Genomic DNA, 27,473 nt, shown 5'->3' with positions numbered 1-27,473 from the left:
ACTCATTTGTGCTCTGCATTGTCAGGTGCCATGGAGCACGAGCTGGTGCTGCACCAGCTGCGCTGTAACGGCGTGCTGGAAGGGATCAGGATCTGCAGGAAAGGGTTCCCCAGCAGAGTCCTCTATGCTGACTTCAAACAGAGGTGAGCTCTGTGAAATGAAGAGATAAGTCAGGTGTCCTCACCAACTGCTCTCCATCACACAACTGAGCTTTGCCAGAGTTTTTAAGTACAGAGAGATGAAATTCCAACTTCCTTAGCCTGATTCTGCTGCAAATACTGCTCTTGGTTTCAGTAAACAGAATATTCTTATGACTGGACATTGTCTTCCTCCTATTTCCTCCAATTCCACAGATACAAGGTGCTTAATGCCAGTGCCATCCCTGAGGGACAGTTCATCGATAGCAAGAAGGCTTCTGAGAAGCTTCTTAGTTCAATCGATGTGGACCACACCCAGTACAAATTTGGACACACCAAGGTACAAACCCCCCATTCACTGCCTGCCTGGGCTTTGCTCTCTCTACCTGACAGTGATGTGCTGCAACGTTCCCTCTCTCAAGGTGTTCTTCAAAGCTGGGCTGATAGGGGTCCTGGAGGAGATGAGGGATGAGAAGCTGGCACAGCTCATCACCCGCACCCAGGCCTTGTGCAGAGGCTTCCTGATGAGGGTGGAGTACCAGAGAATGGTGGAGCGCAGGTACACCTTCCTCTTCTTCAGTTCAAGTCATTTTGCTCATGGGAAAGTGTTCACACTCATCAGACTGAGAATATTCATTGCACTTTTTAAATATACCTCAGAGAATCCATCTTCTGCATCCAGTACAACGTTCGTTCATTCATGAATGTCAAACACTGGCCATGGATGAAGCTGTTCTTCAAGATCAAGCCCTTGCTGAAGAGTGCAGAGTCTGAGAAGGAGATGGCCAACATGAAAGGAGAGTTTGAGAAAACGAAGGAGGAGCTTGCGAAGTCTGAGGCAAAGCGGAAGGAGCTGGAGGAGAAAATGGCCTCTCTAATGAAGGAGAAAAATGACCTGCAGCTCCAAGTGCAGGCTGTGAGTATCACCATTTATTTCCCACTCAGTAAATGCACCTACTCCTTCTGACTGCTCTGTCTTGGGCAGTAGGTGAGTTTTCCATTCTATTAAACAGGAAGCTTAGATAGTAGTGTCTTGCAGTAGCATCACAAACTCTCTTATAGATAGTAAAAGAAGCGAGGGGCTTCAAGTGGGTGAGAGGGCTTCTGCTTTTCTGAGGAAGATACCATCTACAGATATCCAAGACAGGATTGTACCTGAACCCCCTGCACCATTTAATATTATTACAACTACAAATTCTGTGAGGTATTTTTGAAAGACTAAAAAGCAACAAAAAATTTGAACATTCCGAACTGAGAAATTCCATATCTATTTCCCAGGAAGAAAACCTGACAACATTGTAAACTTGTTTGAGTTGACAGGCTAAAATATAAAAAAGAGGAACTTTCAAATGCTATAAACAAACAGAATCTTTTCTACACACCAGGAAGCAGATAGCTTGGCTGATGCTGAGGAAAGGTGTGACCAGCTCATCAAAACCAAAATCCAGCTGGAAGCCAAAATTAAGGAAGTGACTGAAAGAGCTGAGGATGAAGAGGAAATTAATGCTGAGCTGACAGCCAAGAAGAGGAAGCTGGAGGATGAATGTTCAGAGCTGAAGAAAGATATTGATGACCTTGAGCTAACACTGGCCAAGGTGGAGAAGGAAAAGCATGCCACTGAAAACAAGGTATGGGGTAGAACCTGTCACTCGCACTCCAGAAAATGGGCTGTGTGCTATTACAAGACTTCTATATCGACTTCCTTGATTTATATTTGCTCCCTTCTTCCTTAAGGTGAAAAACCTGACTGAGGAGATGGCAGCTTTGGACGAGACCATTGCCAAGCTGACAAAAGAGAAGAAAGCCCTCCAAGAGGCCCATCAGCAGACCCTGGATGACCTGCAGGCAGAGGAAGACAAAGTCAATACTCTGACCAAAGCCAAGACCAAGCTGGAACAGCAAGTGGATGATGTAAGCACACAGACATAGAGCAGGAACAGGACAGGTATGGAGTCCAGCGTGGCTGGCAGAGGCCTGATGGTGTTGTTGTGTTTAGCTGGAAGGGTCCCTGGAGCAAGAGAAGAAACTGCGCATGGACCTGGAGAGAGCTAAGAGGAAACTGGAAGGAGACCTGAAGCTGGCCCAGGACAGCATCATGGATTTGGAGAATGATAAGCAGCAGCTGGATGAGAAACTGAAGAAGTAAGTGTGCCTCTGGGGCACCTGAGTGCTGGGCTGCAGCACTTGTCTTTTTTCTTGGAGTTCTAACACGGTTCACTTGGCCCAAAGGAAAGACTTTGAAATCAGCCAGATCCAGAGCAAGATCGAGGATGAACAAGCAGTGGGCATACAATTTCAGAAGAAGATCAAGGAGCTGCAGGCAAGTCCCTGTTCCTTGCCCTGCCTTGCTCAGGCTCAGCTGAGGCAGGAGGAGGGCACGGCTGTGAAGGCTCCCTGCTGTTCTGCAGGCCCGCATTGAGGAGCTGGAGGAGGAAATTGAGGCAGAGCGAACCTCTCGCGCTAAAGCAGAGAAGCATCGCGCTGACCTGTCCAGGGAGCTGGAGGAGATCAGCGAGCGCCTGGAAGAAGCAGGAGGGGCCACAGCAGCCCAGATTGATATGAACAAGAAGCGTGAGGCAGAGTTCCAGAAGATGCGCCGTGACCTGGAAGAGGCCACGCTGCAGCACGAAGCCACGGCTGCCGCCCTGCGCAAGAAGCACGCGGACAGCACAGCTGAGCTGGGCGAGCAGATCGACAACCTGCAACGCGTGAAGCAGAAGCTGGAGAAGGAGAAGAGTGAGCTGAAGATGGAGATTGACGACTTGGCCAGCAACATGGAGTCTGTCTCCAAAGCCAAGGTACACAATTATTTTATTGATTCATTGACCTTGTGGAATGCAATGCACTCCTTGCTTTCTTTAGCGTGTGGATGGGTAAGTCATCGCTTTCCATATGCTGAAACACAGGCCAACCTGGAGAAGATGTGCCGCACTCTGGAAGATCAGCTGAGTGAGATTAAGTCCAAGGAAGAAGAGCATCAGCGCATGATCAATGACCTCACTGCTCAAAGAGCTCGTCTGCAGACAGAGTCAGGTGAGACACCTGCATCTACATGTGCAGATCAATAATGTCTCAGAGTTATTGCAAAAATCCTCTTCTGGGCACGTGATCTTTTCAACACACTTTGTGTCACATCTACTGTGACTGAAATGCTTGAAAGTGGATCATAAATTTCACCATGGACTGCAAACTCTCTGTTTTTACATCTCCAAATGTTTGCAGCATCAGCATCAATGGCATTAAAACTGTTGTGTATCTGCAAATTTTCTCAGGTGAATATTCACGTCAGGTGGAAGAGAAAGATGCTATGGTTTCTCAGCTGTCAAGAGCCAAACAGGCTTTCACCCAGCAGATTGAGGAACTCAAGAGGCATCTGGAGGAAGAGATAAAGGTGATTCCTCCTCTCAGAGGTGCTCCAGGCACTTATGCGGCTACTGAACTGCATGACAAGAAATGGAAAAAAAAAATCTCATGAAATTTGGTGCAAGTCATCTCATGCTTACTTTTACCTTGAGTTTCTCCACTATTCCTTTTTGTCATTCCCAGCTTCTTTCCTCATTGAGTGCATGGTTGTCTGTTTGCATAGAAGCATGATCCAGTGTCCAATTAATATTTAGTGAGATTTCCCAGGATATTTCTGTTCTATGGTCCAATACCCTTGTTGCTGCAGGCCAAGAGTGCCCTGGCCCACGCCCTGCAGTCCGCTCGCCACGACTGTGACTTGCTCCGGGAACAATATGAGGAGGAGCAGGAGGCCAAGGGGGAGCTGCAGCGAGCCCTGTCCAAGGCCAACAGTGAAGTGGCCCAGTGGAGAACCAAATACGAGACGGACGCGATTCAGCGCACGGAGGAGCTCGAGGAGGCCAAGTATGTGGGGAAAGTGAGGAAGGCTGGCAGAGATTAGTACCAGAAGTTCTTTTATATCACTGTGACATTGTTGGGAAGAAGTCAGTGTTCCACTTGGGGTTGGGGCAAAAGGAGAATAGCAAATAAATTCTGTAATGCATGTGGTATGGGAGAAAAAGATACAGACAAACGTGGAAGACAGGGACTGGCAGAGACACAAGGAAAAGGCCATAAACCACATGCCACAACATTACCTTTTCTCTTAAACTATGAGATGTGTTTAACACAGGAAGAAGCTGGCCCAGCGGCTGCAGGATGCAGAGGAACATGTTGAGGCTGTCAATGCCAAATGTGCCTCCCTGGAAAAGACAAAGCAGAGGCTGCAGAATGAAGTGGAGGACCTGATGATTGATGTGGAGAGATCCAATGCTGCCTGTGCTGCTCTGGATAAGAAGCAGAAGAACTTTGACAAGGTCTCTTGGCCTCCAGCACCAGCCCTCCTGGCCAGAGCAGGGCCCCGGCATGGCCACAGCCCTACTGACAGCCCGTTTCTCTTCAGATCCTGGCAGAATGGAAGCAGAAGTATGAGGAAACGCAGGCTGAGCTGGAGGCCTCGCAGAAGGAGTCGCGCTCTCTCAGCACGGAGCTGTTCAAGATGAAGAATGCCTATGAGGAGTCCTTGGACCACCTGGAAACAATGAAGCGGGAGAACAAGAACTTGCAGCGTAAGTCCCTGGCCCTCTGCTCCTCCCTGGCCTTTCTCACTGTCAGCCAATACCACCATTGTTCATGGGTCTGTGCCTGCAGGACTGCAGAGATGCCTGTCACCTTGGTGGGACAGGGCCCTTCCCTTTCTGCTCTGTGCCTGACCGTGCCATTGATCTTTGTTCCCACAGAGGAGATTTCCGACCTCACGGAGCAGATTGCGGAGGGAGGAAAGGCAATTCATGAGCTGGAGAAAGTGAAGAAGCAGATTGAGCAGGAGAAATCTGAACTGCAAACCTCCCTGGAGGAAGCTGAGGTAAAGCCTTCTGTTGTTAACTGATTAGTTACAACATAGTAAGTCAACTTCAGATAACATTTACATTCTATGCACTGAGAATTGAGTGGAGGCATAGGAAGAAGATTTTCTTCACACCAGTAAAATCTTTGAATCCCCGGGTATGCTTTTTTCTTTCCTTTCCTGCAATCTCAGACCTTGGTTATACATTATTCTTTGAGATAAAAATTCATGTGAAGTTGTTTACATTGCTATTTTTTATAATTAACTGGATTTTATACTTTTTTCCAGGCCTCCCTGGAACATGAGGAGGGGAAGATCCTGCGCCTGCAGCTTGAGCTCAACCAAGTGAAATCTGAGATTGACAGGAAGATAGCAGAGAAAGATGAGGAGATTGACCAGATGAAGAGAAACCACCTGCGAGTCGTGGACTCCATGCAGAGCACCCTGGATGCTGAGATCAGGAGCAGGAATGAAGCCCTGAGGCTGAAGAAGAAGATGGAGGGAGACCTGAATGAAATGGAGATTCAGCTGAGCCATGCCAATCGTCTGGCTGCAGAGGCACAGAAGAACCTGAGGAACACCCAGGCAGTGCTCAAGGTATGACATTACAGACCAGGTGCTCATGGGTTTCTTACACAGCTGCAAATATTTCTCTTCTACTGTTCTATCTCTTCTATTTTAATATCAAAATGGAAAGGAAAAAAATAAATAGGAAGAATATGCCTCCCAATCTGTCTTATCTCTCTTTCCAGGACACTCAGCTGCACTTGGACGATGCTCTCAGGACACAGGAGGACCTGAAGGAGCAGGTGGCCATGGTGGAGCGCAGAGCAAACCTGCTGCAGGCTGAAGTTGAGGAGCTCCGGGCCGCCCTGGAGCAGACGGAGCGGTCGAGGAAATTGGCTGAGCAGGAGCTTCTGGATGCAAGTGAGAGAGTTCAGCTCCTCCACACTCAGGTAAATTCTAGAATTGAAGATATATAACACCTAAACTATTTAGAGGATTAAAGTCAACAATAGGTCTGTTTTCCTTTCTTAATACTAATACCACAATTAGTCTTCAGCAGTCTACGATTGCCATTTATCAGTTCTTTGCATTCTTCATATGAAATTGTAACAAAAACATAGATAAAAATAGGTAATTTGATTTTTCTAAAAATGGTGTGTAGCAACTGGAGGAAAAAAAATACGCTTTTTTCCTTCAACAGAACACCAGCTTGATCAACACCAAGAAGAAGCTGGAAACAGACATTGCCCAGATCCAGGGTGAAATGGAGGATACCATCCAGGAGGCCCGCAATGCTGAGGAGAAGGCCAAGAAGGCCATCACAGATGTGAGTTGGGCACTCCTGGCATTGCTGATGGTGAATGTACTCTCCCCCAAATATGTCCAGCCCCAAAATGGCTTTGACCCTTTGCTCTGATCAGGCGGCCATGATGGCAGAAGAGCTGAAGAAGGAGCAGGACACCAGTGCCCACCTGGAGAGGATGAAGAAGAACCTGGACCAGACAGTCAAGGACCTGCAGCACCGTCTGGAAGAGGCCGAGCAGCTGGCACTGAAAGGAGGGAAGAAGCAGATCCAGAAGCTGGAGGCCAGGGTGTGTAGGGCTGGGGCTGTGCCTGAGTGAGCGTGTCCCTCCTTGGAGAGGCATTGCCAGGGAAGCTGCAGGGATGGGCTTGTCCTTGCAGGTGCGGGAGCTGGAAGGGGAGGTTGATGCTGAGCAGAAGCGCAGCGCTGAAGCCGTGAAGGGTGTGCGCAAGTACGAGCGGAGGGTGAAGGAACTCACCTACCAGGTAAGGCAGGAGCTCTACTTGGGCTGATGCACCCTTATTCCATCAATCAAAAGAGGTTCTCATGGACTCCAAGGATAAATGCTATATTGTGGTGTGCAGAAAGCAGTAATTCACTCTTTCCACTCTGCCAACCCTCTAGTCTGAGGAAGACAGGAAGAATATTCTCAGGCTGCAGGATCTGGTGGACAAGTTGCAAATGAAAGTGAAATCCTACAAGAGACAAGCTGAGGAGGCTGTGAGTATTGCTCAGGGAAATAAAAAGCATTGCTTCCTCTGGGTGTCACACAGGTGTCCAGGAGATGAATATCAGAAGTTTTGAAATTGTCAAAAATCATCAGTTCAGAAGGGGAACTTTGTCATCCAGATATACCCCCCCAGCACATGAGCAGTAAACAAGTGGGAGAATAAGTACAGAAATGACAAACTTAAATTATGAAATTGCTCCTCACATGTGTCCCAGTCCTGGTGAAGCTTGTCCCAGTAGGGTCCTGAAAAGGAGAGGATGAGGAGCTCTGTGTGAGGCTGATGTGTGAGCAGTGGTGGGAGGGGGATGGAGATTTACAGCCCCATAAGGCTGACTTGGAGCAGAGTGAAACCCCTGCCCTGGGCTCCTGACCCCTGATTCCCTGTGCTCTCACAGGAGGAGCTGTCCAATGTCAACCTCTCCAAGTTCCGCAAGATCCAGCACGAGCTGGAGGAAGCCGAGGAGCGGGCTGACATTGCAGAGTCACAGGTCAACAAGCTCCGAGTGAAGAGCCGCGAGTTTCACAGCAAGAAAATAGCGGAGGAAGAGTGAGGATGTCACGAGGCATCAAAGTGACCTGAGGGCTGCACAAAATGTGTGCCCTCTGTCACTTCTTTCTGCAGTGAGGCTTTATAAAGTAGTCAGTGTCTAAAGACAAAGACCGTAGATTTCTTTGCATAAAAAGCGGTAGTTACATTTTAGTTCTGCAGTTATTTAGGTGTTGATTTTGTTGATTGTTGATTATCTCTCAAACAATTAATATTCAGGTGTAAGCTCCTGAATTTTCTGGAGTATGATTCAGAAACTCCAGTACTCCAACTACAGTAAAAGTAATAGGCATGAGAGCAAATAAAAATTTTTACACTGTACTACAGTGTTTCCCAGAAATGGAATTATGATTTAAAGTTAGAATAAATAAATATTAAATAAATAATGCTTTTTAGGAACAGAAAATGTAAGCCTGTGTTTTACAAATTCATAAGCATACATATCAAAAGGAACTGTTTTTTATTTTTTAACACTGGAATTGAGAGCAACTCTGTTAACACAACACCATGAAGAAATCTCCAAGTCTGGCACCCTGAGAATACAAAGAAGCTCTAAACAGGGTGTTTCCACACTGCCAAACAGTGCTTCCTGTCTTCCTTTTGCAGCAATGCGTGAGCTTTGTTGTATAAGGGAACTGAAAACTGGATGGAAAAAAGTAGCTGATAGACCCTGCCTTTTTTTTTTTTTCTTTTCATTCCACATGGGGTAACACTGCAGAATATAATAACGCTGCATGAGCAGGACAAAAATGAGGAAAAGCTGACCATGAGGGAAAGCAAGGCGGCAAGAATGTTTCCCTCCCCTGGCCATTCTAATTCAGTGCCCCAGTGGAGGCTGTGCAGCCTGGGCAGGTGGTGAGTCTGGAGAAAACAGGTACCTCCAACCCTGAAGCAAAGAGATCACTGCCCACTGGGACATCACACTGACACTCACATTGGAGCTTCCTGTGTCTGGAATAGGTGTTTAGAGGCAACCTGTGCAGCAAGAGGCAGCTTAACACACCATTCACTAGACCCTGGCACGTCAGGAAGCTGCTGAGGGAAGATTCTAGAAGCAGTTGTGAGGAATGGTAAATGACACTTGGCTTTGACTACAGGGACTCTTACAAGTCCCTCAAAGTTGCTGGCTATCTCTACACATCTCCATTGACAGGGAGTACTCCAAAGAGCTGTGAAAGGGCTGGGAAAGGGAGCTGGAGGTACTGCACAGCCTTTTGCACTGCACCACAGCAGTCAGTGTGTTTGCAGCAACAGCGCTCAGGACAGGGAGGTCCTCCTCCTCCCAAACACACTGAGGTTTACACCCAAGGAATCCTTCCATGTCACAACTAAATATGGAAATAGTTTGCTCGGCAGCAGCTAAATATATTTAAGGAATAGATGATGCCCTGTGTTGACTCTTGTGTCACTGTAAGTGATGCTCTTCAGAGACATCATCTCTATGTGTGAAGCTGTGAAAACTTCATCAGTGCCAGTGATATCTGGGCAACAAGGATAAGAAACCTTAGGTACCTTTTTAGACCTGCTGACAGAGTAGTAAATATCACAACAACTTTGGGGACCATATTTCAATGCCAAAACCCCCTGTTCCCTTTGGACAATATTACAATCACCCTCCAAAATGAACAAGCTGCTCTGACTGTGGAAGAATCAGGCTGCACATGGAGCACCTGAAACTCTTGGGGCTCCTCTCTCTCTCACCTGTAAGAAAGTATGGCCTGAGGAGCTGTTACTAATGCTCAGCTGATGAAAGGTAACATTGCAGGTTCCTTAAGAGACAACACCTGGGGCCAGAATTCCAACTGCACAGGTGGGAGAGGGAGAGCAACCACACACATTGCCCTGAGCTGAGCTGGCCTTGCCACCAGCCATCCTGGAAAGCAGGGCTGGAGACTTGTTGGAATCAGAGTGGAATATTAAAGGGATGAGTAAGGAAAAGCAGTTTCTCCTCACTTTTGATTTGCTGCCTTGGCAGGAGGACAGGAGTCATTTTGCATCAACACACTATTTCTGGAGTCAGGCTGCTTGTGATATGAAATGTGCTGATGCACAGGGAACTGATCTAGGAAGAAACATGGGCCCATAACTGGCCTAAAGAAGCAAGTCTCAGAGAAGGTTTAAAATAGATGCAGCTGATGAGCTCCACTAGAGCTGCTGCCCCATGTGGACTGTGGAGTTCTCTGACCTTCACCAGCTTGGGCATGGACAGTTGTGTCTCCTGAGCACAAAAGCATCAGCACTTTAAGAGGCACTAAGACATGGAGAAAGTATTTCTGTCCTGAAGACACAGGCTCCTCACAGAGGCTTCTTGCCAAAAATTCAGCTTTCTAGTTCTCCAACTACTCATTGTCTATGCCCTCAGCCCACAGCAACATTGCCTTGACCAGAAAGGTTTTCTTCCCCAACAGCAGAAAATAAGGGGGCCAGGGAGTGAAGGACAGAACGGAAGAGAGAAAACAGAGGAGGCAGAGGCAGGTGGAGAAGGAGAGGGAGAGTAGAGGAGAAGTGGGTTGGGTAGATACTGTGAGAAAGAAGTGGAGAAAAAGAGTGAAACACAGAAAATGTTAGAGAAAAGATAGGAAGGGGGGAAGGTACTGAGAAAGATGAGAAAGAAAGCAAGACTGAGAAAAAATACTGAGATGGCGAGCAAGAAAATTCATAAAGAGGAGGTGAGAAAGAGACAGAAAGTAGAAGTGGAAGGAAGAAAAAGAGAAAGGAAGAGAGCAAACAATTTAGCATTGTTTGGGTGTTGATACCTGACAACCTGACACTGGACTGAACTCTGCTGGTTTTGATCACTGCTCTTGTGAGCCCTCTGTTCATGACTCATATCACACCCAATATCCTACAATGGCTGCCTTGCTAAGAAGATAAGAGTGTGCCTTAAGAAACAAATCTGTTCTCTGAATCTGCTCTGTCCTGGCAGGCAGGTTGTGCCTGGCGCCTCCTCGCTTCCCAAGACCTTGTGAGCAGTGATGTTAAAAGAAAAGGCTGAAAACACCAAAGTGGGGCAGCTTGGGAAAGCAGAAGTGCTCGTGGGGACTGGGAAGGATGAGGAGAATGTGGGACACTCACTGGAGAGAGGAGAGAGTGGATTCACACTGCAGGCTTTGCATGACATCCAACTACTTTGCAAGCTGGTAATGCTTGTAGACACAGAGTCTAAATGTGATGATGTTCATGGCAGACACGCAAGCCAGTGCACAGAGTATTAGAATTAAAGCAATGCAGGAAGTTTCCCAGCCTTAAATGCTCTTGGAAATGTTCACAATTTCCTCCCTCTTTTGGTATTCCAAAACACTTTTTAATGTTTTTGCCATCCTGGAAGATACCTGCCTTGGTTAGCTAAAAATCTGGCTTTAATGAAGAATGGATTATGTCCACATTGCAGTACAGAACTTCTGAAATCAAACTAGGAGATGCTTAGAACTAACACAGAGAAAAATCTGGTTTTCCTAGGAGTAATTTGAGATTGTGAATCAGCCCTTGTGGAAGTGAGGGGAAAACAGGCATGAAAAACATAATACAACATAACCCACAATAGCTCTGTGTGTAACTGCCTGAACCTTACTCTGTTGCAGGAGGTATTATGGGTGTTAAAACCAGTTTTTAGGTCATAGGTAACAGGTGACAATTCTTAAGAAGAGTACAGCCACATCTCAGACAAGGATAACATGTGTGCTTCTTCAAACAATGGCATTCAAAAGCAAGGTTATCAAAAACAGGTGCCTTTATGGCACCTGTTATCTCTCAGTGATTTCAACTGCTCAACATGTTCTCTGATGTTTTCTGGGAGGAGCAGTCACTTTTTCAAAATTGCACTATTTCAGTAACCCTGATTCCCTTTTGATCCAGATCCTTCTCCACCTTCAACCCCTTCTACCACCTGTTGCCTTTCTTGTTGGCCGTTCCACCCAGACACCACCCAGCCTGCTCACCCCACACACCTGTTCTGTAACAGGAGCTCCTCAGCTGCTTTGGTGAGAGATGGAAAGGCCATCCTGAAGGTCGTGTCCTCATCCAGGACCCTCTCTCCTGCTCTCTTCCATGGATGCTTCCTGGAAAGACATGAGGAGCCTAAGTAACTGTGCAACTTTGGTACTCACTCAGCACCTGCCCAGGTGTCCTATTTTTACCTTCTGCTCCACTTCACAGTTAAGTGATGCTGAGATATCTTTGGAGCTGAAGTTTCTCTCTTCCCTCTCTCTTTTCTGAAATACACAGGTGTGAAATACTGTACAGGCTTATGTGGCATATTATGCTATGCCATTAAGCTTTGCCATAAATGAATCGAAAAATTAACCTTGAAGCAGTCTCAAGAGAGTAGAATTAGGAGACAGAAGGATCTTCAAAGTCCCTCCATGTTTTGGTGCATGGGAGAGGGCAGTCTTCACAAGTAAGATCTAGCCCCAGAAATACGAGCTTACCTTTGCCATGGCCAAAATTCCCCTGTACCTATTCTGTATTTCTCCCTCTAAATATTTTTAAGATTCTGGGGGTTTTATTCATCAACCTGTTTGACTCAAAAATCAATTAACCCTTCCAGTCTTACCTCATATGGAATTTTGAATCACACAGCACTACCACACCACTTTGGACTAGACACTTCCTGCAGGGAAGCATGCATTTCACCAAATCCATGCATTTCATTAGTCAACAGGAGAAAGGGATGTTAGGTTAAGGAAAGTGTGTCCTACCATCTCCAGAGTCCAGTGCCCAGCTGCATCTTAAAACTGGAAGTGTTGGGATGAGAAGCCTTGCTCTGAATGATCAGTGTTTCAGCAATTCTGTTTCTTTGGTGCTAACATTCCTGGCAGCTCTCGTTTTACACAGAGGGCAGCAGAAATGCTGCTGCAGCAGGAGCTGAGCATTCCCTGTCAGAGGGCTCATCAGGGGTCCACAGAGCACACTGATGCCTCCAGCATGCCCTGTCATACTGACAGCATGGCTGACAACAGCACAGGCAAGCTGAAAATCCCATGGAGAATGCTTTTCAAATAGTGTTGCACTGAATAATCCACAGGTTTATAAAATCTGACCACCTTTTTTCCTTTTTTTTCTTTCTTTTTTTTTTTTTTTCTTTTCTTTTTCTGGAGATCTTGATAGTTTTCATTACTTGTGTATCACAGTTTAATTTTTGTGTCTGACAAGATTCACATCTGGCACAGCTGAGTGTAAAGAAGAAAAAAAATACTGTTCATAGCAGGGGAATAAAATTGCTTCCATGGTAAGATTAGCAATGGCAGTCTGGAGACATAATTGTCCTATTGTTGACCACTCAGAGACTTGCTGTAATAGCAACAGTGCTGCACCAAGAATATTTTTTATCAATGTGATTAAGAGAAAAATTACTTAAAAATGAAAGTTGTTTATGGAGCTAGCTCTAGATTACCAAAAATATCAAGGGAGTTGCTTGTGAGTTTTTTGGTTGCAATGAAGATTTCAAGAGCATCTAAAAAGGCCAACAGATGATCAGGGTATTAAAAAGAGCACAGAAAAGCTAATTTTTCAATAGAGAGCAATTAAGAATGTTCCTGCTTTTTTGTTAATACAGTGGGTTTTGGAATAAATAGAAGAGTAGCAATGCACCAAGAATAGAGGGTACTCATCCAATATTGCTAAATGAATTAAAATCTGAAGAAACTCAGTTGCTTTCTGGTGCATATTAACAGTGCTGAAATCAATGCCAGGGAAATGGAAATTGCAAACAGAATATCAGGCTTTAAGAGGGACTCAGGAGTGAATCTGAGAATATATCCCAGGACTTGTAATTTATGTATCAATAAACACTGCTAAATAAGGAAGAAAACATGCTGCAAGTACCAACACAGCTTTTGTAGAGTAAAACCAAACTGTGTGCAAAAAGGTGTCATCACCAGTGCTGAGTACCTCAGTGCTCAGGCTGGAGAAGAGAAATTCAGTGGCAGCAACAGAAGTTTCCTGCCAGCTCCCTGGTTGAGGCCAGAACTGCTCCAGTGCAGAGCTGTGCTCAACTACAGCTAAAAAAATACCTAAAAAGTTACCAAGGAAAACAGAATTTTCCATTGATGGTAGCTCATTTCTCTACTTAGATGACAAAGATTTGTCCACAACACTGTTAGTTTTATCCCAGGCCTAAGATCTTTCCTAGGACAATAGGATTCAATGTGGGCAGCTCATTTGTGAACAAAGTTTGAAGTGGAAGAGACATGAGACTAAGAGACACCCTCTTTTTGGCAGAGTTACTTTTAACTTTGTCTGTTCCTTTATTCAGTTCAGGTACAGTTTCAGAAATATCTGTCTTTCTCTACACAAGAGGGAAGAAGTTTGAGATGAGAATTTGCTTAACCAATATTGTTACCAAACCCCCTGGCAAACGTTATCAGAAATATCAAAATGTTGGGTGTGGACCAGTTTCAAATATCTTCAAACCAATATTACTAACATTACCAGGTATTCTATCCTGATTAGCCCATGGGAATGATTGGCAGGAATGGGTTCCCAGCAGAGCAACCTCAGAAAGGATGGAGGTATAAGTAGGCCAGAGAGAAGGAAATTGAATAAAAAAGAAAACTGTGATTAGAGTAAGAAATTAATAAAAAAGAAAACTGTGATGAGAGTAAGAAAATTAACATCACCTTAAGAAAGAATTTCAAAAAGAAAACATACAAATAAAACAAGAATAGTGAACACGACTGTCTATGAAATGAAATGTAACAGAAATTAGTGGTTGTAGTGCAGTGTCTGACTGAATAACAGCGTAGGCATGCAGTGCTTTTCTGACTTTCTGACACCAAGACTGGGCACAGGGCAGCCACAGCATGAATTTGCTATGAAATTTCTGCAAGCAGACAACATTATCTCAAAAGCTTTGGGGAAGAAAATCCACTGGGATACCTGTATCGGCATGGCTCTGGTTTCTGACTCTCAGATGTGGGAATGGAGCAGGGTCAAAATGGACCAATTACTTTTCTCAGCTGAGGAAATGTGCAATGCCATGGTATTTTTGGGATCAGGCACAAGGCAGATGTCAATACACATCAAGAACAAACCCTGTCTCCAATGGCAGGAAGGAGTCTCCCATCAGGAATCTATACACTGAACTCCAGTCCTACACAAGGAATATGTAACCCCAGTTCCTTTCCTCCTTTTCATTTTCCAGCCATTTAGCCCTTGATGAACAATGTGGAACAGTTTCATTCACATGAGTGACAGCAGCTGATCCATCATGCAGTGCAGTTAAGCAGCAGCACATTTGTCTCCTGCTCTAGAAAGGCCAGCCCAGAACAAATCTGATGACAACTGCAAAAGAATTATTGTCATCAGAGAACTGGAGCTGCTGGAGCCCACACATACAAACATTTCTGGAAAAAAATCACAGGCTGCAGGTTTCTGCAGGTTTCAACCAGATACAACTCAGGAGCTTGGGAAGAGACAGTATTTGGCATCCCCCCCAAAAAAAAAAAAAAAAAAAAAAAGAAAAAGCAATTGTTGGTCACAGACCGGTAAAAGAAAACAGTGAAGCACACTCTAAAAATTTATATAAATTATATCCATAAACCTTGCTTTGTACAATGGCAGTAGGTTACCTGAAGAAGTGGGAAAGTCCTCTGATTCCTTCAGATATCCAACACCTCTCAGATCTGCCTTTGTACAAGTCATGAGCAGCACACCATGTGGCCTGAGGATACTGGGACCCAGGGACAGCTCTTGGGCACATGCAGTGTCTATGCCCAGACAGGTTCCCCTTGTACTTATGAGCATCTACACTGACTCTGCTGGGACCTCACCCTGAACTGCCCAAGGAGAATGAGGTGAGGTCTCTGTGCCCTCTTATTTGTGGGAGTGCTCAGCGTGTTCACCTGCTCTGACATGTGGCCAGCTGTGTGTTTGTGTATATTTGTGTTCTGCACGTGCCTGTGTATTCTGGAAATTCTTGCTAGCCTCACTACTTGGTTGGACCTGGACCTGGATCTGTGGCAGTCTTGTCTCTGCCATGGTGCCAGACTCAGCCTTGTTACCTGACAAGAAAACCTGGGGAACAAATCCTGCATGGAAAACTGCTGTTAAGGTGGAAACCAGGCAGGCACTGAGCACTGGGAGACAGGGAAAGGAGCCCTTCCACCAGACAGCCCATCTGCCAGCTGATGCCCTTCAGCTAGCAGGGCTGCAGGGGCCTTTGCTGCTCAAAATATTCTGGCAGTGTCTGAGACAACAAGTGAATGACAAACATATTTAGCAAGTTCCTCTGGCTGACCTGGCTGGAAGGCACCAACCTCCCTATTTCTCTTCTGTATTAGCCACACGTGTTACTTGCTCAGTGCTGACAGGGAGGAAGCTTGATGGGAAGCAAATAGATCAAAATAAAAGGGAGAGAAACCAGCCAGAATGGTGGGGTTGGGATCAAAGTGTCCAGCTCAATATGTCCTCAGAGAAATATCAGTAAAAGCCTTTAGCCACAGGCAAACCAGGCTTGTTTATTTGAGACCTTTCTTGGCAGAAGAGATGACAGAGCATTTGGTTCAAGGCAATAGAAAATGCAGGTGTGTGTGAGAACCCCTGTTCCTTTCCACAGAGAACAAACTCTCAGACATACACACTCTCCTGCACAGTCATTTAGCCCAAAAATCCTTCCCTCATCATCTGCAATTTGACCATTGCAATTCAAGGAACCTATTTCCAGCATTTTCTTCTCTGAGTCTTACAGCCAAACCATTAATTTCCCCTTTCCCTTCCGAGAGGACGAAGCTGTGCTAGTTTCAGCACCCAGCCTGTGCCTGCCCTTGCTCTGTGCATGCCTCCCTGCTAACACACTGCCTGTGCTGGAAGCACCCTGAATGCTTTGCATGATGTGGAAGCCAATCTTCCTTGTTATGCAGATTAATAGATGCCGTGCCACAGCCTGCTCCCAAACAGCCCAAGGAGCCATCGCATAAATGGGATTGTTTCCTGGGCATGTTAACTGCCCTTTGCCACTGGCAGGATTGCTGCATGGACATCTCAGGTGAGGACAAGAGGGAGCTGCTGATTTGGCAGGAGCAAACTGCAGGAAGCCCAGCACCTTCCCTGCAGCTAAATTCAAGTCACTGGCAACCACAGCCCAATGCTGTCCAGTCTCTGTGGTACACTGTCAAGTTCCCAATAACAGGACTCCCTTTTCTGCAATTCTTCTGTGACCAGGGAGCACATGCTGTTTTCTCTGGCACTGATGTATCATTCCTGGCTGAACAGAAGGAGGATAGAACTCATTTGAGCATGAAATAGGTTGCTAAGTGAAATCTTCCATGGCATTCAGATATGCACTCTACAACTTTCCTCTGGTTTTTTTTTTTCTGAGTTAGTGCCTCTGGATACTCCTGATATTGAAGACTCAGAGAGCAGAGATGATGCTGCAAACCCTTCTCATGAGCCAAACACATGGTGATCCTGGTTCCCTGTGGAAATCTGATGCCACATAGGATACCTCTCTCCTGTTGTATAACACAGGTAGGAGTTAGTCCAACAGGCTACAAGGGCCCTTTTTCTGCAGTTCCACAGCCACACTTCTACTGCCAAAGGAGGAAATAATTCCATCTCCCAATGCAAAAGTAAAGGTGGAGAAATTGCTCTCTCTGGAGCGGTTTTATGACCTAATAAGAGGAAAAAATTTACTCTGTGACATAAAGGAGCCTCTTTTCTTATCAGAGACATCTATGAATGCTGTTTCAAATACTTAGGTGAGAAATGGGATGACTAAGCAAAAAAAAAGGAGTGAATATATGCACAGCCAACAGTGTCCATAGTTCTCTGAGGAAAAACGAATCCACCTACAAAGTCACACAGACATTCACTCCCTGGAGGGCTTCAAACTCTGCACAGCAACAGCATAGCAAATACAGATCAGAAACATTAGCATACCATAAATGGTGTGGGACAGGCATATGTGGGTATGGTTGTGAGGAGAACTATCACTTTAAATAAAATTCTAGCGTCTAAAACAAATGTATAAATCCCTGAGTTCTTATATTTGGCCCAGATCATATTCCCTTTGCAGCTGGTGGAGTCAAATGCTTCAGAGACCTCTAACCTCCCCCTCAAATTTACAATGTCAGCGAAAAATTAGATTCTTTCTTCTGAAACCTGACCCCTGAGAGCACTGATATCAATAGTCTTAAAAATAGGCCCATCAGCTGGGGTCATCAGAGATGTGTTTGTATTGGATTTGCTAAGCCAAGAGATTTTCATACCAAATCAAGCTCCAGTGGGTTTCCCCAGCACAGGCGAGTTCATTTTGAGAACCTCGTAGGCTTTATGTACACTGCAGGCTTTATGACATCTTTTTCAACTCTCCAACACTAACATGAACCAGATTGAGGGATATTTTCAGGCATCCTGCACTCCCACTGGAAACAGCATTCAGTGTCATGCGACACAGGCATCTGAAATGTCAGCTCTTGAAAATGCTCCGTCAGCCTTGTGCCCCTCAAGCTGAAGAGGAGGCAGCCAGCAGATGTAAGATAAGGTCTGTAAAATCTAGATAGAACAATGAAAAGGAGTGGATGGATTGCTGAACTTCCCTGTACCAGAAGTAGGGGCATCAGGTGAAGTCAGCTGGTGGCCAAACACAGAGGGACAGGAAACTTCAAACCAGCCATTGTTATCTACTCAGAACATCACCACCAATGCAGTGGCTACTGAAGGTGTTCATTAATTCAGAGATCTGCCACACAAATGCATGGGAGCAGAACCAGGTACAGGCTCCTGATCCCACACAGAACAAAGCAGGACTGGGATGTGCCTGAGCCAGGAGCACTTGAGGAATGGGGGGCAGTGTTTAGGGAAAGCCTCAGCACATCTGCCTGTCCATACTTCCCATACTGCCCAGCCTCAGCCACCATCCAGCCACTGCCAGGACAGTGCTCTGGGCTGGCCTTTGTGTCCTGAGCCTGGAGCCCAGGTGCTGCTGCTCTGCAGCCAGGAGAGCCTCTGTTTGCACAGGCAGTGCCAGACACAGCCAGTGCTTGTGCCTCTGGGCAGAGCACAGTCCTGGCAGGGGAAAAGCTCCTTGCATCCATCCCATGAGGCTTGAGCCACAGTCCCAGATGCCCACTGGGTTCAAGAGCCAATGTATGACCACAGCACGGCTGGGTCTGCTCACAGCTGAGCAAAGCCCTCTCCTGGGCTGCTGTGGGCAGTGGGACACACCAGCAGGGCTTTCAGCAAAGCTGCTGAAGTTTATCATAGATCCTGGGTTTCTTCTTCAGTGCCTGGCCCATAACCTCAGTGTTAATGCTGTCTGATGAGATTACAAGCTAATTTAGTGAGCCATGCTGTTATTGCACATGTGTACCACAATCTGCAAAGCCAGGCAGCAATGCCTGAACCTGATGTGTGCTGCTTCTTCCTTAAGTAGAAGAGCCTTGCCCTGCTGCTTAGCCTGCTCTCTAGCTGGGATCATGAAATCATTCAGAATAGCTGAGATTTCAAGGCTCTTCAAAGGTCACCTAATGCAACACCCTATTCAAAGCAAGCCAAATTACTTCAGGTTGCTCAGGATTTGTCCAGCCACATCCTGAACATCTCTAAACATGGAACCTCTCTGACTTGGATCACTGTCAGGATAAAAACAATTTTCCTCATATCTAATCTAAATTTCCCATGTTCCAGCTTGTGTCCACTCTTTCTCACTATATCAGATAGCTGTAGATAGTAAGATCTCCCTTTTATCCTCTTCTTCATCAGATTGAATAAACACATTTCTTTTAGCTTCTCCTTACACATCATGTGCTCCAACCCCCTGACCTTCTTGGCGGCCCAAGGACTACAAAACAGTCTTCAGAAACCAAATTCTCTCCCAGAGTTATCTGTGACCACGTTATGTTCTTGGCAATTTTACAGTGCTTTTTTTTTTTAACAGTTCTTTAGACCAAGCACTCTTTCCTGCCACTGGAAAAATGTTATTCATGTATCTCTTTTCACAGACAGGTTTGGTATTGACTACCCTTCGCATACAAGCTGGGTTTTGCTGCTTCTTAAGTCAGTGGTTTCTAGATCACTCTTTTCATCACCAATTGCAGCTTAAGCCTCTTTTTGTGCAGAGATGGCTGCCCAGACAGGCTTTTAACCCATTTGTGTCATGCCCTCACAGCCATTATAGAGTGGGAAGACAACTCTCAGCAGCATGGGAAGGACATTCCTTCCCAGCACCTGGGGCCCCTCAGTGATGGTGGGTGTGTGGAGCTGGGTGACAGGACCCAGGTGTGATTTGTGACCCCACTGGATGTTGCAATCACTCTGCTGTGTTTGCACTGTGGCTCCACCACACTGCTGTGCCATTGTGCTGAAGCAAAATCACGGGCAACAACATGAATCAAACATCTTCAAATAAGTAAATTTGGTGTTAAGCATTAAAAACCCTCCACGTGTGGAATATCTAAAAGGACCAAAGCTGGTCTCTGTAATAATTTCCTGGGAGGTGCTCACCTATGGATTTGTTGTGGGAGGTGGGTGAGAGTAGGCTGCTTCTCACAGCAGATAAAAAGGAATTGGGCTCTGGCATGACTTTTACAGAAGAGCTAGTGACATTGCTGAATCTGTATGGGAGGCAAATCCCTCTGGAAACTTATGTCAGCAGGGAAGAGTGAGAAAGAACTAATAAGAACTCGATGAAAGCCAAAAATTCCAAAGCACTGTATCCCAAAGAATGCCATGGCAAATGCTGATCACATCGTTCATTTTATCTGGGTTTATCTTCAACAAACCACAAAGCAGCTGAGAAAGGTCACAACCTCTTTTCTAACTGCACTCAAATCGGCAAATCTAAATAATTTCATCCTGCTCCCAGTTCCTAATATACTACCCTGCTTGCACAAGAAGCAGGGGAGGCAGTTAAGCAGATTGTCCAATTGTCCTAGCACACCTAGTTAGATAGTTATTTTTGTCTTTCAGAGAGATGTGCTCTTTCCAATTAGCCCGCAAAGAAGGATTTTCACAGTAACTCAAGATGAAATCATGGCTTGAAGTGAGAAGGCGTGAACAAGCTGCAGATTTGCAGGCGGATGGGAGAGGGCAGGGAGGAGGAGATGGACAATGCATGTTTTTTTGTGGATCTCAATAAGGAAGGTCCAAGAAAATCTGGTTTAATAAAACAGCCAGTTGAATAAGGCAGTGTCGTGAATGGTGTTCTCCAGATTAGTACTCTCTAAAACCATGGGCCCTTCTTCCCTCCCCCTCCTCTGCAGCACACAGGAGAGGGGAATTGGAGGCACAAAAGGCAAAGATCGAAGATTGAGATAAGGACAATTTACAGGAAATAGCAATGAGATAAGAAAAAGAACAGTAACAGCAGCTAATGACAGAGAGTACAAGAAAAGCTTATGATTCCCACAGAAATGCACAGCACAGCCCTAAGGTGGTGCAGGATGGACAGCACAGCTCAGCATGGGCCTGGGCACTCTGAGGTTAACTGAGATGCAGATCCTTGACTTCTCCATGGAAAGTGGTCTCCTGGTCAAGACTGAGACATTCTGCTCCTTGATACAGACACAATTTGTCTTTCTCATAGATATTTAAGTTAAAACTTACACTTATAACATATGGAATTCTAAAGTCCATAGTGCAAGGACCAACCGAGTAGGTATCACCAACTCCTTGAATGCATTTGTCTTACACAAGGCTCCAAAGACAAATGGTCTCTGATAAGAGCCATATTTCCACCCATGACCCCAAATCAAATCCCTAGCACAGATCTCACACGAAATTTTCACTGAAAATTAATTGTAACTGAGGGCTATGAAGATCAAAAAATTCACACATCTTTGCAGTATAAATCATTTTTGTAATGGGATAAAATCAACACTATTATACCCCTAAGCCTAATATTAATGTGAAGAATCGTGTGTAAGAATAAAAAAATGCAGAAACAGCACACTCAGATCTGGGAAGCAGCCAGTGAGCCAGGAGATCAAAAAAACATATAGGGAAAGATATATCCCAGGTATCTCTAGCAAAATACATCAGTACATAGGATGGGTGGTCATATCTCCACAAGGTGCAGAAGGCCTCACCCAGCCTACAACATCCAATGTCCCAGTTTCCATTTCCATCATCCTTAGATCTCTCAAGAAGTGTAAAATGTCCATCAACATTCCCCACCTTCTGCTGTACTCTCATTATCTGGTTTTGTGTTGTATTACTCAAGTTTCTGAATGAACTTGCAAGACTGTTATTCAGTGGAGACAAAAATCTTCATGGAAACTTATTCCAGCTACACTGATTGACAAGAAGATCATTGGGAGTCCTTAACAGAAGAAATAATACCTGATCAAGCTTTCTGTGATGAAATTACCATTTTAGTGAAGAGGAAAAGAGCAGTGTGGATTGATGAGTTTGACCTTAGTGAGTGTTTTCTTTCTTTTGATCCTGTGTTCCATCTTGTCAAATAAGAAGGAGCAGGAGAAAGTGCTCCAGGCACTGGGGCAGAGACTTCCTTGCAGCCTGTGGAGAGGATCACTGTAGACAAAATACTCAGATGCAGCTCAAGGACTCAGCACTGGAGGAGGTGGAAATTTCCCAGAGGAATTGCAGCCCATGGAGAGCCCAAGTTGGAGGAAGGGAGAAGTATGAAGAGGAAGAAGAAGCAGAGAGAAACTGTTATGGAATGACTTCTATTTCCCATTCCCTACCTAACTGGACTGCTTGGAGATGGAGGCAGAGGAATCAGGAATGAAGTGGAGTCTCAGAAGTCTTGGGGGAAACATGTTGTTTTAATTTTTGTTTCACAAACTAACTACTGTAGACAGATGAATTTGGTGAGTAAAAACCTGCAAAGCATCAAGCAGAAGCTGTCAAAGGAGAAAGATGAGTTGGAGACTGAGGTCAATAACTTCTTCAGTAGCATGAAGTCCATCTCTAGAATCACAGAAGTAGAACCCTCACTTCTCTGTATTTATGAATCTTTTTTCCATCCACAAGTGAAAATCCTTTATGCAACCCTTTCCAAAATTTGAAAACAGCAGAAAATAGCTTAAGCACAAGTTGACACTATTTCATCCTAGTTAAAAAAAATTCTGTACAAAGTCTGAAATATAAGGGGGTCATGAGATGTCACAAAGATGGAAAATATTCAGAAAATTCACAGAGCATGAAGAAGCAAGGCAATCTGCTAGAACTCAGAGCCCTAGAATGGCTTTGGGCCTGATGCTGTACTCATTGCAGGAAAAAATATAGATGAGGTGCTATTTCCTGAACAAGGCAGATGAAAATCAGTAGTCCTTTACTGTCAGGCTTCTAGTTAGGAAGAAACAGAAAAACAAGTCATCTGTCATTCCTTCTTGACTCTGTTGCTTTCCCAGATGATTCCCATCACCCTAGGAGGTGAAACAAAATGCAAGATATCAAACTGACAGAGAGGATGATATACTACAAGTGTGACCTTTGAACCAGTGCACTGGAATCCATGTCATCTTCTTTAGTTGACATGCGCAGAAAACCCAGGAGGGAAATTAAATTATGAGGAATCATTTTGCAGCTGCAACTAGACACCTAAACACAGTAATAACCATAAAAGGAGATATTGGATGGGAGCTTTCCTATGGCTATATGGCTCTCAGCTGGAAAGCTTTAAGCTCCCACACAACTCAGGGGTCAGCAGTAAGAGACAAGTTTATCAAAAAACTGCAAATTCATCTTGGAATTAACTTCATGCGACACTTAAAGAACAGTCAAGTCTATTCTTTGTTAAGGTATTATGTAATGCATTAGAAGAAGAAGAAGAAGGGGGGAAAATCTCTCCTTTCTTTCTCTCCCTTTACCCTCTTTTGTATGCTGGAGGATGATGTTTTCTTTAGTGACAATTCTACAAACACACAATTTTGTTTTCCAAACAGAAATTATCTCCACATACATTTTTCAGAAAGACATTGGCAATCTCTTAAAAGAATACATGATCTCAGATGTTTCAGTCATGCATGCAGAGCTATAAGCACATAAATGTTCTTTAAAGAAGTGAGTTGAGAAGACTGGCCATCCTTCTCACATTGCTTCAACTTCCTGATGTTCGAGAGAAAATGTGAGTCTTCAGAACATCATAGAGAAACACACCACATCCCAGCTCCATGGAAGAACTTTGAACAGCAGATCCTTCCTAATTCTTTGCAAAGGAAATGCAAAGTCTCCCGATAATTTGCTATATTTCAGTGGCATTTGTGTTTGTGCTTGGGAAGGCTGGAGGAGGACAGCTTGGGATTTAAATCCCATTCTTGCATTTGGTAACCACAGCCACTGTCCAAGATTTCTAAAACAGCAGGATGTTGGTGAGTTAAAACTGCCAATAAACATAAAAGCTGAAAGATGCAACATGCATCCTCAGGAATTCCTGCTAGTGTGAGCACACTGCAATTTCTGCTGGACATACATCAGAGCAAACCAGCACAGCCAGATATGGAGAATGGCAAAATAATACCTTTAAAATTGAATTTCAAATCACAGCCACTCAGTAATACTTCAGAAGAAGGCAAAAGATGTAATTAAATGTATGAATCAAGGGGAATAATCTGTCTTATCTGATATTTTGAAAGTACCCACCAAAAAGCTGAGGAGTTGTAAATAAGTGCAGTAACACAAGCATGATATGGTCATCCAGTCTTGGAATTAATCTTGTACAAGATTATTTCTATTCTTTATTTCCAGAATATTTCAGAACAGGTTCCCTCCAAAGCTCTTGTAATAGTAATCCTTCTAACTACTGCTGAGTCCTGAGACACACAAATCTTATATGTCAAACAGCAATTAACAGGAGAAGAGAAGCCAACAATTCCAAGATCCAGTGTCGTGCTCTATTTGCTGGACTGCACTTCCTCCTTCCTAGATTCCTAGTCATAATATTTATAGGAGATTTATTCTCATAGCTAGGAAGACCTCAAATATTTCTAAATATATCACAAGCACGAATGGGAATCATGCACTCAGTCAAGTTTGCCAAACAATGCTTTGCCAAAAATTTTTTGACCTAAGAAAGAGGAGGAGGGAATTGAGTGTGCAAACCAGAACCTATAAAAGTGCTGGTAGGACAAGCCTGTTCTGCCTCTGTGGAAGGATTAAAGGTAAGAATAGGGACACTTGGGTGCTGGCAGAACCCCACAGCGTTCCTGCTGCCTGTGGAACTGCTTTCCTCAAAGAACTGTCTGTCTCAATAGGCATGTTCCCTCTCTCTTGAAGTCACTGGCATGTTTTTGCCCTGCGACCTATTCTTGGGAGTCTGTGTAAAAATAATAAAGAAGTTGTCACTTCTCTTTTTCAGTATTGACCAGCTTCCAGGCTTAGAGTCAACTGACACAAGAGGTAAGACTGATTTACTTACTCCATAGGAATAGACTCCAGGTTTGCTTTTTTAATGATTTCTAAGGCCATTTCCCATAACCCTTTACATCTGTGCACGCTAACGCAGTGCAATTCTACCTGAGCTGTGCTGTCTAAAAGAGCAAATTTCCTTTTATAACTGTGTTGGACGCATTTGTTTGGCACCTGCTGGGAAATAATTGACCACTCAGACACAGAACTCTTAAAAGGAGATTGACTGTAAACAGAAATCCAGGAAAGAAAAGGTGAATGAAGAGCACATGTACAGTTAAGATTTTGTCAAATCCCTCCACATGCTTTTTATTGAGAAGTTTTCCTTTTTCTATACAAGTTAATATTAAAGGGTGAGCTTGAACACAAAAGGGCAGAACAATTGGAGAAAACAAAACTCTGATTTCTCTGCAGAGGAAAAAGGTTTGCATAGACAGCTTAGAACTCTACTTCTGCTTACTCCACATCTGTTCCCTGATGATACTCCATCTCTATAATTGACACAAATTACAAGGGCTGAAATGAGAGAGAGAGAGAAAGAATATAAGTTTGCTTTAATAATTTTGATGACTTCTCTTGGTATCTCTTCTGTTTTTGCAGAAGAGTATTTCTGGCATTTTTAGTATTTCTGCTGCATATTTGATTACACTGAAAATCAATCTAATTTTCTGCATAGCCTTCTAAAACACAGTGAGATCTAATGAACTGAAACTGTAAACTGGAAAAAGGGAAAAAATCTTGGCCTCGATCAAACACACCTATCTTCTTAAAGATTAAAGTAAATTAAAAGACATCTAGGGTAAGAAGCAGGTAAAGCAGAAAGGAAGACTGTAATAACAGGCACAGCAGAACACTACAAAGCCTCAGGTAGCTGCTGAAAAGAAATTTCCTCCTTCACTCAGAATTGCCTCTCCATTTCAGCATCGTGCCTTGCTGCACGCGGTAAACCACAGCCATGTCTTCGGACGCTGAGATGGCCATCTTTGGGGAGGCTGCTCCTTACCTCCGAAAGTCAGAGAAGGAGAGAATTGAGGCCCAGAACAAACCTTTTGATGCCAAGTCATCTGTCTTCGTGGTACATGCAAAGGAATCCTATGTGAAGAGCACTATCACAAGCAGGGAATCAGGCAAAGTCACTGTCAAGACTGAAGGGGGAGAGGTGAGTCAAATACAAAATTCATGAACAGCATCTCATTCCCACTCTGGCTCTTAGCTGACATGCAAGTACCTTCCTTCCCTCTGACAGACTCTGACTGTGAAAGAAGATCAAATCTTCTCCATGAACCCTCCCAAGTATGACAAAATCGAGGACATGGCCATGATGACCCACCTGCACGAACCCGCTGTGCTGTACAACCTCAAAGAGCGTTACGCAGCCTGGATGATCTACGTAAGTGGCAGCAGCAGCTTCCTCTGGGCAGCCTCAGGGGCTGCTGGGCCAGGCTCAGGGGAAGCCAACGTCCTGTGTCCCTTCCTTGCAGACCTACTCGGGTCTCTTCTGTGTCACTGTCAACCCCTACAAGTGGCTGCCGGTGTACAACCCCGAGGTGGTGTTGGCCTACCGAGGCAAGAAGCGCCAGGAGGCCCCGCCACACATCTTCTCCATCTCTGACAACGCCTATCAGTTCATGCTGACTGGTGAGTGGCTCTCTTCATAAGCATCAGAGCACAACTGTTCTGCTTTGTCTTGACAAAACCCTGTCATGAAAAATGAAATAGGATTATGTAGTGTAGCTAGTTTTACTTCTGCCTTTTTCAATGCTTTCTTTCACTGTGCTATTGATTTCCAAAGTGTTACCCTTGATAGGGATTCCCTTGTCATGGGTCTTTACTCTCTTTTTCTCTGCTGCTCTAAAAGCAATCTCTGTAGCAGAAAATTAAAACCATTTACTGTATGCAGAAGAAGCAAAAGACTATAGACTGGAACAGAGAAGGAGCATATGGCTCTTCAAGGGTTTTCAATGTCCGCGGCAAAGCATTATAGAATAGCAGAATGTTTTGGGCTGGAAGGGATTGATAAAAATGTAATGCGCCTTCCCTATGACATTTGGAGGAACATTTGTGAATATGTTTCAAGGAAAGACTGCAAGGGCAAATTGTTTTGCAAGGAATTGAAGTAGCAAAAAATACTTAGGAGTAAAAAAGAAAAAGAAATGCAGGTTGATTTCTTGTCATAACTAATATTAATTTTCAGTATTTTTGAGTTATTCATTTACAAAGTCTACTTGTTTCTGCCTTGTTCACAGATCGTGAGAACCAGTCCATCCTGATCACGTACGTACACCCCCTGCACGGGTCCCTGCGGGGCTGCCCGGTGCCAGGGCACCTCCTGCCTGACCACGCACCCTCTGCTTCTCTCTTGCCTTTGGCAGTGGAGAATCCGGGGCCGGGAAGACTGTGAACACCAAGCGTGTCATCCAGTACTTTGCAACAATTGCAGCCAGTGGAGACAAGAAAAAGGAGGAGCAGACCTCAGGCAAAATGCAGGTCAGGTCCCAGGGATAGAAACCTGCAACTATCCCATTTCTTGATGAACTAGATCATGACAAGAAGACTTCTATTGCAGGGGACACTTGAGGATCAAATCATCAGTG

The 27,473-nt window shown here is 44.7% G+C and overlaps 1 protein-coding gene and 1 long non-coding RNA gene across 3 annotated transcripts in view; both read left to right on the top strand.

Annotated features, from left to right (window-relative positions):
• Positions 1 to 27,473, top strand: part of LOC119709395 (myosin-1B-like) — a 46,290-nt gene that overhangs the window by 5,927 nt on the left and 12,890 nt on the right. Inside the window, exons 17-38 of one of the 2 annotated variants that reach the window (XM_038157108.1) lie at positions 26 to 143; positions 354 to 477; positions 560 to 696; positions 798 to 1,053; positions 1,523 to 1,765; positions 1,872 to 2,048; positions 2,134 to 2,279; positions 2,367 to 2,457; positions 2,546 to 2,935; positions 3,044 to 3,170; positions 3,410 to 3,528; positions 3,808 to 4,004; positions 4,273 to 4,456; positions 4,543 to 4,708; positions 4,880 to 5,004; positions 5,275 to 5,583; positions 5,739 to 5,942; positions 6,194 to 6,319; positions 6,414 to 6,584; positions 6,676 to 6,780; positions 6,920 to 7,015; positions 7,421 to 7,701. The exons of the other annotated variant lie outside the window; for it this stretch is intronic. Of the exons in view, the coding sequence (XP_038013036.1) occupies positions 26 to 143; positions 354 to 477; positions 560 to 696; positions 798 to 1,053; positions 1,523 to 1,765; positions 1,872 to 2,048; positions 2,134 to 2,279; positions 2,367 to 2,457; positions 2,546 to 2,935; positions 3,044 to 3,170; positions 3,410 to 3,528; positions 3,808 to 4,004; positions 4,273 to 4,456; positions 4,543 to 4,708; positions 4,880 to 5,004; positions 5,275 to 5,583; positions 5,739 to 5,942; positions 6,194 to 6,319; positions 6,414 to 6,584; positions 6,676 to 6,780; positions 6,920 to 7,015; positions 7,421 to 7,576 (3,767 nt within the window). The 3' untranslated portion in view covers positions 7,577 to 7,701. Of the gene's footprint in view, positions 1 to 25; positions 144 to 353; positions 478 to 559; positions 697 to 797; positions 1,054 to 1,522; positions 1,766 to 1,871; positions 2,049 to 2,133; positions 2,280 to 2,366; positions 2,458 to 2,545; positions 2,936 to 3,043; positions 3,171 to 3,409; positions 3,529 to 3,807; positions 4,005 to 4,272; positions 4,457 to 4,542; positions 4,709 to 4,879; positions 5,005 to 5,274; positions 5,584 to 5,738; positions 5,943 to 6,193; positions 6,320 to 6,413; positions 6,585 to 6,675; positions 6,781 to 6,919; positions 7,016 to 7,420; positions 7,702 to 27,473 lie in introns of those variants that run through there. 2 annotated transcript variants of the gene reach the window in all.
• On the top strand, positions 15,121 to 20,639 carry LOC119709407. Its single transcript, XR_005259355.1, has 3 exons — positions 15,121 to 15,365; positions 16,893 to 17,037; positions 20,479 to 20,639. It is a non-coding gene; the product is annotated as an uncharacterized LOC119709407 (long non-coding RNA).

The sequence above is a fragment of the Motacilla alba genome, chromosome 18 (genome assembly GCF_015832195.1).
Source record: "Motacilla alba alba isolate MOTALB_02 chromosome 18, Motacilla_alba_V1.0_pri, whole genome shotgun sequence".
In the NCBI taxonomy this organism is placed as follows: Eukaryota; Metazoa; Chordata; class Aves; order Passeriformes; family Motacillidae; genus Motacilla; species Motacilla alba.
The sequence above is the reverse complement of the archived record's forward strand: the minus strand, read 5'-3'. Positions and strand labels throughout refer to the sequence as shown.